The sequence below is a fragment of the Pristiophorus japonicus genome, chromosome 16 (genome assembly GCF_044704955.1).
Source record: "Pristiophorus japonicus isolate sPriJap1 chromosome 16, sPriJap1.hap1, whole genome shotgun sequence".
NCBI lineage: Eukaryota > Metazoa > Chordata > Chondrichthyes > Pristiophoridae > Pristiophorus > Pristiophorus japonicus.
Window position 1 is genome coordinate 121,612,734 of NC_091992.1, and position 13,527 is coordinate 121,626,260.

At 45.4% G+C, this 13,527-nt stretch overlaps 1 protein-coding gene across 1 annotated transcript in view; it reads left to right on the forward strand.

The window, feature by feature from the left end:
- The window catches only part of LOC139226779 (dynein axonemal heavy chain 17-like), a 1,002,254-nt gene that overhangs the window by 195,048 nt on the left and 793,679 nt on the right, over nt 1-13,527 (forward strand). The window contains exons 7-9 of the mRNA XM_070857781.1: nt 10,591-10,716; nt 11,773-11,925; nt 12,173-12,259. Coding sequence (XP_070713882.1) covers nt 10,591-10,716; nt 11,773-11,925; nt 12,173-12,259 — 366 coding nt within the window. The remainder of the gene's footprint in view (nt 1-10,590; nt 10,717-11,772; nt 11,926-12,172; nt 12,260-13,527) is intronic.

Genomic DNA, 13,527 nt, shown 5'->3' on the forward strand with positions numbered 1-13,527 from the left:
GGACTGTGGTTCTCGTATTGGACTGTTCAGTCACCTAAGAACTCATCTTTAGAGTGGAAGCAAGTCTTCCTCGATTCCGAGGAACTGCCTATGATGATCATCATCTTGTAGGCATGAAAACATCAGTGTCACAGGCCATTCCACCCATCCTGTGGCTGCTTCAATGGCATCCTTGAAACAACTTAACTGTCTGGAAAATTCGACGCTTGACAGGTGTGTCCTGGTAGTTGGAGCCTCTGTTATGCCACTGACCTCTTTCTACTTACTAATTGTGTAAGAAGAAAGTGTACTGTAGAAGAAAAATGGATTACCTACCTTGTAGGGTTTTTCTAACATATTCCTATTTTGCTATACAGCCAGATTGTTAATATTGCTGAGCTGATCACCTTTATCAGACAGACTGGCCTTCAAAGGATGGGCTTGTTCAACACAGATTATTAATAAAAAAGGTTTCATGTGCTTTCAATTTGGCTTGTTTTAGAACAGGGGCGTTTGCATGGATTTGGCTCTTAAAGGAAGGCCTCGAAGCACACCACTTGCTCCCAGTACTAGGGGCTCGAGTTGTAGTCCCCCTTGGACTGCAACATCACATGGAGATAGAACAGAGACAGCAAAGTGGATAAGCTGCTCACAGAGGGAGAAGGAGGAAGCAGAAGTGGCTGGGATATCCAGGATCGAATCATTTGCCAGCCGTACCAGTAAACACAACCTAATTTCCCTTTAAGCATTTGTTGTACACTTTACCTTTACTCTGTTATTGACCATCACAGCATCCTCTTGGCCACAATGCTAAAATAAAAGCCACAACAAAGCAACTTTCTCCATATATGCATCCAAGATTACATCAAAAAGTCCACTAATCTCCCTTGTGCATTCACTTAATGACTGTCTTGCGTGTGCCTTTGTCTATCCTAGTGCTCCTATGCAGTGCTTCCCCAGTGTCTGGTGGAAGGTTGCTGGCTTTCAGAGGGGGAGACTGGGGATGGCTTTCAGGATGACCTTGAGGAGCTTTCGGCCTAGTAGGCCCGGCTTCTGACTCTACCTCGACATGGCGGCAGCAGTCTGGGCTGACTGGCTTACAGGCAACAGCAAGGGCACTGGTCGAGTGGCAGTGATGGAAGGACGAATGCTGTCCTCCTGAAAGATGACAGCAGGGTTGTTCTCTTCGTGTCCATTGCCACTCCCCAGGGCAGTGCCTCAGCAATCCAGAAGGCATTCGATAAGGTGCCACATAAAAGGTTACTGCACAAGGTAAAAGTTCACGGGGTTGGGGGTATTATATTAGCATGGATAGAGGATTGGTTAACTAACAGAAAACAGAGAATCGGGATAAATGGGTTATTTTCCGTTTGGCAAACAGTAGCTAGTGGGGTGCCGCAGGGATCGGTGCTGAGGCCTCAACTATTTCAATCTATATTAATGACTTGGATGAAGGGACTGAGTGTAATGCAAAGAAAAGGGACAATGCAGATACTGCTATCGAGGAAGAGTGTGATATTCTGGATGAAATAAATATAGTGAGAGAGGAAGTATTAAGGGGTTTAGCAGCTTTGAAAGTAGATAAGTCCCCATGCCCGGATGAAATGCATCCCAGACTGTTGAGCGAAGTAAAAGAGAAAATAGCAGAGGCCTTGACCATCCTTTTCCAGTCCTCTTTGAATCTGGGCATGGTGCCGGAGAATTGGAAGACTGCTAATGTCGTACCTTTTTTAAGAAGGGAGAAAGGGATAGGCCGAGTAATTACAGGCTTGTCAGCCTAACCTCAGTGGTGGGAAAATTATTGGAAAAAATCCTGAAAGACAGGATAAATCTGCATTTGGAAAGGCAAGGATTAATTAGGGACAGTCAGCATGGATTTGTTAAGGAAAGATCGTGTCTGACTAACCTGATTGAATTTTTTGAGGAGGTAGCCAAGAGGGTCGATGAGGGTAATGCGTACGATGTATATATGGACTTTTGCAAAGCTTTTGATAAGGTCCCACATAGTAGACTGGTCATGAAGGTTAAGGCCCATGGAATACAAGGCAAAGTGTCAAGTTGGATCCAAAATTGGCTTGGAGGTAGGAAGCAAAGGGTAATGATTGATGGATATTTTTGTGACTGGAAGGATGTTTCCAGTGGGGTTCCGCAGGGCTCAATACTGGGACCCTTGCTTTTTGTGGTATATATCAACGATTTAGATTTGAATATAGGGAGTATGATTAAGAAATTTGCAGACGACACTAAAATTGGCTGTGTGGTTAATAATGAAGAGGAAAGTCATGGGCTGCAGGAGGATATCAATCTACTGGTCAGGAGGGCAGATCAGTGGCAGATGGAATTTAATTCAGAGAAGTGTGAGGTGATGCACTTTGGGAGGGCTAATAAGGAAAGGGTATACACATTAAGCGGTAGGCCACTTAATAGTGTAGATGAACAAAGGGACCTTGGAGTGCTTGTCCACAGATCCCTGAAAGTAGCAGGCCAGATGGATAAGGTGGTTAAGAAGACATACGGAATGCTTGCCTTTATTGGCCAAGGCATAAAATATAAGAGCAGGGTGGTTATGCTTAAATTGTATAATACTTTGGTTTGGCCACAGCTGGAGTACTGCGTGCAGTTCTGGTCGCCGTATTATAGGAAGGACGTGATTGCACTCGAGAGGGTGCAGAGGAGATTTACTAGGATGCTGCCTGGAATGGAGAATCTTAGTTATGAGGACAGATTGGATAGGCTCGGTTTGTTCTCATTGGAACAGAGGTGGTTGAGAGGAGGCCTCATTGAGGTGTACAAAATATTGAGGGGCCTGGACATAGTGGATAGTAAGGGTCTATTTCCATTGGTGGAGGCGTCTATTACGAGGGGGCATAGTTTTAAGGTGGTTGGTGGAAGGTTTAGAAGGGATTTGAGGGGGAGGCTTCTTTATGCAGAGGGTTGTGGGGATCTGGAACTCTCTGCCTGGAAGAATGATGCATGCAGAAACTCTCATCACTTTTGAGAGATGGTTGGATGGGCACTTTATGGGTCCAAGTTTCCACAAGAAAAAAAACGGGCGCCCCTCCGAGCTGTGCGCCCGTTTTTCGCGCCTAAAACGGCGCCTAAAAACATCCTCGGTATTCTCCACCGACTTACAGGTCCTGTGGCACTCGCAGCCGGCACGAGCTGTGGGGGGGTGAAGAGCCAGGTCCCTGCGCTGAAAACAGTGCCGGGACCTCTGCACATGCGCGCTACAGTCGGCACGCAAGTGCAGTAGCTCCAGGCGCCGAACAGTGTGGGAGGGGCCCGAAGCACGCAGCCCCTAGCCCTGGCCCAATGGCCTCATTGGGGCTGCGTGAATGAGGCTCCTCCCACGGCCAGCTCCTGCTCCCCGCCCGACCAGACCCGACACTCGCTCCCCCCCCCGCAGACCCGACCCGACACCCGCTCGCCCCGACCCGACCCCCACTCCGCTCCCCCCCCCCGACCAGACACCCGCTCCCCCCCCCCGACCCGACACCCGCTCCCCCCCCCCCCGCGACCCGACACCCGCCCCCCCCCCCGACCCGACACCCGCTCCCCCCCACCCCCGACCCGACACCCGCTCCCCCCCCCCGACCCGACACCCGCTCCTGTTCCCCGACCCCCCCCTCTCTTCCCTCCCTCCCCTCCCCTCCCCTCCCTCCTCCCTCCCTCTCCCCTTCTCTCTCTCCCTCCCTCCCTCTCTCTCCCTCCCTCTCTCGCTCAGCGGCACGAACAGCTGCAGAATTCTCCCTGGCTGAAGCACTTTCACACAGGTAGGAAGATGGTTTATTTAATCTTTTCTTGGCTTATAAATGTTTATTCAGGTTGGATTTATTTGTATAATATTTGTAGAAGTATAAATAAGCATTTATTGTCGAATTTAATGAGTTCCTTTCCCCCCCACCTCGTTCTGGACGCCTAATTTGTAACCTGCGCCAGATTTTTTAATGTGTAGAACAGGTTTTTTCAGTTCTACAAAAATCTTCACTGGCGCCATTCTACTTTAGTTTGGAGTACATTTTCACTGTGGAAACTTTCAAATCAGGCGTCAGTGGCCGGACACGCCCCCTTTTGAAGAAAAAATTCTGTTCTAAACTAGAACTGTTCTACCTGACTAGAACTGCAGAAAAAAAAATGTGGAGAATTGCGATTTCTAAAATAGTCCGTTCTCCACCAGTTGCTCCTAAAAATCAGGCGCGAATCATGTGGAAACTTGGGCACAAAGTGCCGTAACCTGCAGGGTTACGGACCTAGAGCTGATAATTGGGATTAGACTGGATGACCTTTTGTTGGACAGAGCAGATATAATGGTAAGTACTGCAGGGAATAGAATACGGCCATGGTGATCTCCTGGACTAGTTTCGATCGCCTGGATGGGTCGGAGAGGAATTTTCCCAGATTTTTTTCTCCCTAAATTGGCCTGGGTTTTTATCTGGTTTTTGCCTCTCCCAGGAGATCACATGGCTCCAGTTGGGGCGGAGTGTAAAATGTTTTAGTATCAGGGGTGTCGCATTTGTGCTGAGGCGGATTGTTTGGGCTGGGTGCTCTTTGCCTTTCCATCATTGTTCATAGGTTTATATGTAACCTTTAGGGCTGCTGATCAAGGGCCGTGCGGCTCTTTGTCGGCCGGCACAGACACGATGGACTGGAATGGCCTCCTTCTGCGCTATAAATTTCTATGTTTCTATGTAATGTAGCCAAATTTGCTGTTGATACAAAGATGGGTGGGAAAGCAAATTGTGAGGAGGACACAAAAAATCTGCAAAGGGATATAGACAGGTTAAGTGAATTCACTCAAGAGAATTGTGAACCTGTGGAATTCTCTACCACAGAAAGTTGTTGAGGCCAGTTCATTAGATATATTCAAAAGGGAGTTAGGTGTGGCCCTTACTGCTAAAGGGATCGAGGGGTACGGAGAGAAAGCAGGAATGGGGTACTAAAGTTGCATGATCAGCCATGATCATATTGAATGGTGGTGCAGGCTCGAAGGGCCAAATGGCCTACTCCTGCACCTATTTTCTATGTTTCTAAGTGAGTGGGCAAATATTTGGCAGATGGCGTACAATGTGGGAAAATGTGAGGTTATTCACTTTGGTAGAAAAAATAGAAAAAGAAAAATACAATTTAAATGGAGAAAAATTGCTAAGTGCTGCAGTACAGAGGGACCTGGGGGTCCTTGTGCATGAAACACATTAAGTTAGTATGCATGTAAAGCAAGTAATCAGGAAGGCAAATGGAATGTTGGCCTTTATTGCAAGGGGGATAAAGTATAAAAGCGGAGAAGTCCTGCTACAACTTTACAGGGTATTGGTGAGGCCTAGAGTACTGCATACAGTTTTGGTCTCCGTATTTAAGGACTGTTCAGAGAAGGTTCACTGGGTTGATTGTGGAGATGAGGGGTTTGACTTATGAAGATAGGTTGAGTAGGTTGGGTCTATACTCATTAGAGTTCAGAAGAATAAGAGGTGACATCAAAACATATAAGATAATGAGGAGGCGCGATAAGGTGGACGCAGAGAGGATATTTTCACTCCTAGGGGAAACTAAAACCAGGAGACATGGGGCTCAATTTTCCCCAGTATTTATGTAGGGGTTTTTCCTTCTACTGTTGCTTGTGACCGGGCGCAACCTTCAGACTATGGTGATTTGAGTTGCTATCACCAGTGGACCCCTTTTCTGCTTATACCCAATTACAGCTTAGTGATACGTTTGATGCCACCAATAGGTCTGAGGCTGCTTATACCCAATTGCAACCTTGACGTTTTGAGGTGTCCTGCAACCCTATCTGGTTCTGACCTCAGAATTTAGGTGGCTAATGAGCTTCCCATAATAAAACACTCAGAGATGCAAAAGACAAGAAATATTCCTGGAAAAGTCAGGTAAGTCCTACTTTATTAAAACCCAGGTGAGCGTTTAAACAAGGTTAAGTTGCTAAAGACAACAGAAAACTAATACACACATAATAAAAGTGGTGCGAGCCCCCAAAGTGTGGACCAAGTGAAATACAAGGTCGACGCACTAGCTTGTTGAACCACTTTGAACTAAGGAAAAAAAAAAGGTTTATGGGAGGAACGGACAGAACGAAATTCTACACAAGTTTAAAATCCTTATACCCATTCTATCACCCACCCCCTCCTTTACACCTAACTAGCCGAAGCTGACAGTTGGGAGAAGACTCCAGGGTGATACTCACAGTTTCCTTTGACGGGTATAGTGGGTCCCACCTTAAATCGGATTTGCTCCAGTTATCCTCGGAGGTTGTATGGGCTCGCAGTTGTGTTTCTTTTCGGCCGGGTGAGTTGTCGGTGTGGACTGGGGTGAATGTTGCCTCCCCCGGTCACCTCGGTTGTGCAGTCGGTGGGCCTCGGAGCGCGGTCCTGGTGTGCGGCTCGGTTGCTTAGGGCAAGGTTGAGCCCCCTTTTTTCCTCTTCCTTGGTTTTCGGTTGCTGGTTCAGCACACGGATAGGGTCTAGGTCCGCTGGTGGCAGTTGTCTTTGGCCGCTCCGAAGTTCTTTAGCCTGGGTCATTCTTTTGCGACGCTGAGTCCCTCTCTCTTCCTTCGAGGTGTCGTCATGTCCCCTTGTCTGTGTTTTTCAAGTGCTGCTAGCTCTCACTTTTATACCCGGGTTCGGTTTCCGGCCCTTTTCAAGCCCAAACTGAATCAGTGTCTCATTGTTTGAGTCGAGGTGGGGATGAGGTGTTAAAGTAAAGCATTGTTTCTTGTGCACCTCTGTGCCTGATGGTCTGGCTGGCTATTGTGTCAGGGTCGGGATGCACTGAGGTGTTGGCCTCTCCTATTGTCTTTATGTACATGGGTAATGGGCTGGTGATGGGCCATTCTCCTTGATTAGATCCAGGTAAGCTGTCTTTTACAAAATGGACCGAGTATTCCCTATTGGTCGAGGATTTCCCTGCTTCTGGCCCAGCTCGATTCACTGATTGGTTGGCCCAGGATGCACTTTCCCGGGATTGGCTGACTTCTCAGCCTGCATGTGGCCCCCGAATTCACATCGTGAATGGCCACAGACATATTTCCCAGCCTGCCTTTCTTCCTGCAGCTTGCCTTGGCCAAAGTTCGATTAAAAGAGTGTATGGAATGGTCCCATGCTTTGTTTCTTTGTTACCCGGTGCCTTTTTTTTGTGTAGCACTGGATTTTCGACCCTTACATTTGCGCCGTATTTTTTGGAGCAGGCTGCTTTTTCTGGCCTAACTTAAAAATCCCCAGTTTGCCCAATCCATTTGCACCAGTGTAACTCAGTTACAAATTTTTTAAGTCCGTTTTTTTTTCAGCCAAAGGGGGCGTAACCAGCCACCTACGCCAGTTCTGGCTATTTAGGGAAGTTTGGCCAGCTGAGAGTTTGCCCAGCGTATGTGGCCTGTCCTGAAAAACCTTCCCTAGATTTAAGGAAAGCGGCGCAGGTAAGGAAAGCCTGGACACACTGAGAAAATTGAAAACACATAGCAGCAACTTATCTCCAACCCCGCCCGAAGGCTGTCCGGTCCCATTCTTGGTCCCCGGTTCTCACACACAGGAAAGCTGTCCGGTCCCATTCTCGTTCCCCGGTTCACACACACAGGAAGGCTTTCCGGTCCCATTCTCTGTCCCCAGTTCACACACACACAGTCCGGACCCATGAGAGAGAGAGAACGAGGTAAGGTGCTATGTGTTTTTCAATTTTTTTAATGTGTTACGAGGTGGCTGTATACTTCACTTTGCAGCCTCAGCTCGCATTGTGTCCCTGGTTATCATGGCAGCCCGATCTTTTTTGCGCCAATCAAGGCTCTACCCACCGCCCCCCCCGCCCCCGGGTTAGTCCACGCCAAAATGAAGAGATCCAACAGAGAAACTTGCAACACTTTTTTTGGCATACTTGGGCCCCAAAAAACCGGGCGTAACTCTTCAAGTATGCCAAAAAATGCTTTGGGGAAAATTGAGCCCATAGTCTCAGAATAAGGGGCCGCCCATTTAAAACTGAGATGAGAAATTTCGTCTCTCAGAGGTTTGTAAATCTGTGAAATTCTCTGCCCCAGAGAGAGCTGTGGAGGCTAGGTCATTGAATATATTTAAGGCGGAGATAGACAGATTTTTGAGCGATAAGGGAGTAAAGGGTTATGGAGAGCGGGCAGGGAAGTAGAGCTGAATCCATGATCAGATCAGCCATGATCTTATTGAATAGCGGAGCAGACACGAGGGGCCAAATGGCCTACTCCTGCTCCAATTTCTTATGTTCATATGTTCTTAAGTCTCCCCCTCTATACAGGCAGGACTCTCCAGTGGAGGTAGCCTCACCATTTCAATGACTTTGCGGCAAGAAATAACATAGAAGTCAAGTTGGGAGTGGACAGAAGTCATACCTCGTCGGAACTATGTCCCAATCAAAGGAAGCAGAAGGGTGGAAAACTTCGGCCACTGTGTCAAATTATGTATATGGGGAATTTTCAATTATCTGCTGCGATAAAGGCCTTCTCTTTTAGGGTGGAGAACCCAAATTCCACTGCAGTGACTTATGGCGGGGAATGGGGACAGATGAGGTTCAATTACCGAATTTCTAATTTGTTCATGGTCCTGATCGTAATTATTATTACTGCTGTCTGATGATGTGAATCCTTGATAAGTTAAGACAGCCAAGAAATTCGACTAAGCACGAAAACAGGCGGTGTCATTATGGGCTAAGGTTAACCGTCACCCGCATAAAGAGTGCAGGCAGTACTTTGGTGCTGCCTGCTGATTTAAATGAGCGCAGTGCAGAATCTCCTGTGCAACGCATTCATTCCAGCGTAAAATCAGCAGGTGGCCGAAGGTCTTTATCATTTAAGAAACTGTCTATTTCTGTCTTAAATTTATTCAATGTCCCAGCTTCCACAGCTCTCTGAGGCATCGAATTCCACAGATTTACAACCCTCTGAGAGAAGAAATTTCTCCTCATCTCTGTTTTAAGTGGGTGGCCCCTTATTCTAAGATCATGCCCTCTAGTTCTAGTCTCCCCCATCAATAGAAACATCCTCTCTGCATCCCCTTGTCAAGCCCCCTCATAATCTTATATGTTTCGATAAGATCACCTCTCATTCTTCTGAATTCCAATGAGTAGAGGCCCAATCTACTCAACCTTTCCTCATAAGTCAACCCCCTCATCCTCAGAATCAACCTAGTGAACCTTCTCTGAACTGCCTCCAAAGCAAGTATATCCTTTCGTAAATATGGAAACCAAAACTGCACGCAGTATTTCAGGTATGGCCTCACCAATGATTATGTTTCTTGGTTGACAGGGTATGCAAGATAAATGAAAGGTGAAAAATACACTAATGTGTCACATTTTAAAGAATGCAAGCAATATTTCTGATTCTACTCCCTAGAATACAAATAAAAGCAACCTATGCTTTTAATACACATACATAGTGAATAAGCTTTGTTATGACAGAGGCTTTTCACTGCAAGTCTTTTTGGGAGTATATCTTTCTAGAAGGTACCCGGATAAGCATTTTGAAAGGGCAATGGTGTACTGGAATTGGGCAATTTGTTTGCAATATTGGATGTCAGAGCCAGCAGAAGTGATCAGGATTCCTTCCTGAATAGACCAAGAAATGTTAAAAGTTTACAGGATACCCTGAATATCGATACGAGCAAATGCAAATGTACAAATACCATCAGAAACAGGAAAAACTTGTTTGGTCTCCTTTAATTGAAGTGTAATAAGCACACACCTGTGACTTCAGAGGAAAAGGATGCAAATTCAATATAGATGTTTGGGTCATTAACAGTAATCATTTACAAAACCTAAATATCATTTCATTTCCAATTTACTGACCCAACTTCAAGTGTTTACTGGTAAAATTTCCAAGCTGGTGTACAAGTGTACGTCTTGCATTACACAACAGACCTACAGTAATCGATCAGGCCTTTAGATGCAGTACAAGTCCCCCAAACTATTTGTAACCATATGTTGTTCTGTACACATTGCGTGCCAGAACTCACTGACCTACTCTGGTTGATTGCTGTCATGTAACATGTATCGAAGAGGCATTCAATCTGTTGATGTGTTTCTGCAGCAATCTCGTGAGCCGTGAGCCATCTCACTGGACTGAGCATACTTTGCAGAGTTATTGAAGACTTTGGCGGGGGTCTGTAGCTCTCAGCCGCTTTCTCCCAGCTCTATGTGCTGGCAACAGCTGCACGGCACGCACAGGCGTGCTTTGGAGAGGGTAGTAACAGGAGCGGTGATGTCCAAAATAGCTGAGCATGTGTCAATTCGGCGTTGCATGCCGATTGGCGTCATGCTCTTCTTGCTCTTGATCATTAAAATATTTGCAGTCATTTTTTTCTTCAAAACCAGCCTTCACTGCTGGTGCTAAAGGTTCCAATTTCTAGGCCAACAGATCAGACTATTTGTGCCAGCAGTAAATGTATGTGGTTATGCTATGAAAGTATCTAAAAATACATTTGCAATGTACATGAGTACCTTCTCTGTAGTTCTTAGTATTTACATCACAATATGAACTTAAGTGAATATGGAGGAAAATGTTTGTTACAAGAGTTTGTTAATATTAGGCTTGCTATGAATACAGCAGTGAGAGCATTAACTTTTATTAATATTAAATGCATTTGATTACAGGTGCCTCCCTATGTTGATGTTATAATGCATACCGTTTGTTTAGTGTGGGCCAATTGTAGAAATTACAACACCCCTGCAAGGATCATTGTTATCTTACAAGAAATTTTCAACCTCTTTATTGAGATGGTATGGAATATATTTTTGATTGCATAGTGCTTTTCAAACAGTATGTTATAGTTACAAACCTTTTATAATATGTTGCACCGGGACCAGATATTGGGAAGGCCCCAGGCCCTTAAAATACAGTGGGTCCCTTGATTTACCTTGAGGTTCCTTTTCAGCTTGCTGACAGACCCCCTCAAGTTTGAAAGGACTCTTAAGCCAAACCTTTCTGCAGAATCTTGAGGAGCCCCTGGGGCCGAAATTGCCCCTTCCCTTAAGGCCTATTACTGTCGGAAATGGCGGCCACGCTGCAGTGTGCAATGACCGCCGATTTTTCGTGTAATGACCGCCATTTTGAAAATTCTTCTCCTGCGGTATCCCGGCAGTGAACTGCTCCCCCCACTACCACTCGGCTGCTGCCAATCCGTCCTAAGTGCGTCACCAGAGCGTGCACCGCCGATGTTTCCCCCCCGATGGCGAAATTCCGCTGAACAAGTTTTGCTCTCGCTGTGCAACCTCTTGGTTGCCAGGCTGCTGGCCCGTCCTAAGCCCTCCCTGGTGGCCCAGTGGACTGAACTTAAAAGAATTGCGCAGGCTCTCCCCTTTAAGCAAAAGAGAGAACCGTGGTGATGTGGCACCGTGATGATGACTGACAGCGGCAGACCCGACACCCGCCCCCAACTTCTGCCCCTCTCGACTGCGAACTTATGCTTACTGCCGCATATCCGCCCCCATTATGACTGACTTCCGGTCCACTGGAAAAAAAAGCCAAAGAGCAGAATTTCGCTCAAGAGGTCATCGCTTCTACCGCGTCTATAAAAACAACAGAAATACTGTAGGTGCGCCCCGTTTCCAGCGGTGGCCAATTTTGGCCTCCGCCAGCATCTGGGCACCCCATGGCTGGGAAGCCAGTAAGTGCATTGTGGTTTTGTTTGCAAGTTGCAGTCATAAATTATAGTACTGTGTAAATGCATGTTTAATCTTTATGGATGCTGAACACTAATTCTACATGTCAAAAGAATAATTAAATTAATAAAAGTCTTCATTCTTGTACACTTTCTTAAAATCTTGTTTCGGTAGACCTGTACGTTTTTGAACCCAGATGAGTTGATGAAAGGGCTACAGGGGGAAATAGAGGAGGTGTTGGTAACAATCCAGATGGCAATATCAGTCTTAAAGAAGCTTTACCAGGTCTATGAAGATAACCGGTCAGGAATGCACAAATTCTTTAAGGTATTGTATATTCAGAATGTTTTACATTGACCAATTTAAAACAATAAATTGAATACTTTTATAGAAGTGTGTTGGCCATAGATTTCCTGTCTTTATCCAGTCGAAAATATTTACGGTCCGGTGACTTGTGTCCCAGATATAAAATGGCACCAGTATTAATAATATATTTACATAATAGCTGTGAGAGAATGCTGTTAAATGTTTCTCCGACAACTGTTAAAGAAAAATACATTTCCTTCTATTTTAGGATAGAGAACCAAAATACTGGGAGTTCCCCTCACGTCTTGCCTTTGCAAGGCTGGACAGATTTATGCTCCGATTACAGACTATTGAGGTACTGTGCTCTTTATATATTCTGATTTTCATTCCTTTCCTGGGCGCTATAGTGCAGAGTACAGTTCTTAATCTCATTACTTTCCTGGAATATGATCATTAGAAAATGAGTCAACCTAATCAACTGCCATTCATCTTTTAAAATGCTAGTTCAAGAATGGTTTAGATAAGAGTTTAGAATTAGTTTACCCGTATACTATTGTGACTGGGAAAATGAGCATTGAACCTCAAGCAATTAAAAGAAAATAACAAGTAGTGTTAGTAAAATTTAAAAGAAACAATTATTAAAAGACAGATTAATTTTTAACTTTTTTTATCGATTATTGAATGTCAGCTGTGGCTTAGTTATTGGTTGTGGGTTCAAGTTCCACTCCTGAGACTTGAACACAAAAATCTAGGCTGACATTTCAGTGTGGTACTGAGGGAGTGCTGCACTGTAGGAGGTGCCATCTTTCAGTAGAGATGTTAAACCGAGGCCCCGTCTGCTCACTCAGGATGTAAAAGATCCCAAGGCAATATGTCAAAGAAGAGCAGGGGAGTTATCCCCGGTACCCTGGCCAACATTTGTCCCTCAAGCAACATAACAAAAAAAAAGATTATCTGGTCGTTATCACATTACTGTTTGTGGGAGCTTGCTTGTGCGCAAATTGGCTGCTGCGTTTCCTACATTACAACAGTGACCACACTCCAAAAGTACTTCATTGGCTGTAAAGCGCTTTGAGACAGCTGGTGGTTATGAAAGGTGCTATATAAATCCAAGTCTTTTTCAAAATTCAGGTGAAAGCAAAAGGATCGTTGTTGACAATTAAAGCAGAGATGTCACATTTGTCTTTGTCAATATAATTTTTAATATGTGTTTCTATTGGTTTTGTTGTTTTGGAAACTTTCATTTGTATTATTTACTTTTAGTTGTGTTGACTGGGACTGCTTTCCTAGGTTCAATTCATAGAACTACTTCAGTATGATTCTAGTCTAACAGGGGGCAATTCCGTTGCGACCCGTTTGGGGCGGTAACATCCATGAGGCAAGACTTTTTGCACCAGGTGCGAAAGTCCTGCCCCGCTCTTGAAATTGGGGTTACCACCCCCAAAAGGAAGTGGAGCGCAAAATAACGCACTCCACTTCCTCTTTGGGGCGGAAGCAGAGGGAGCGGGGCGCAGGGATCCTCCCATTCCTATGCACTATAAAGTCTACCATGTCCATGGAGCACTGAATTCATAAAACTATAGAATTTATGAACTTACTGCCCATTGCCACCAACATTCCTCT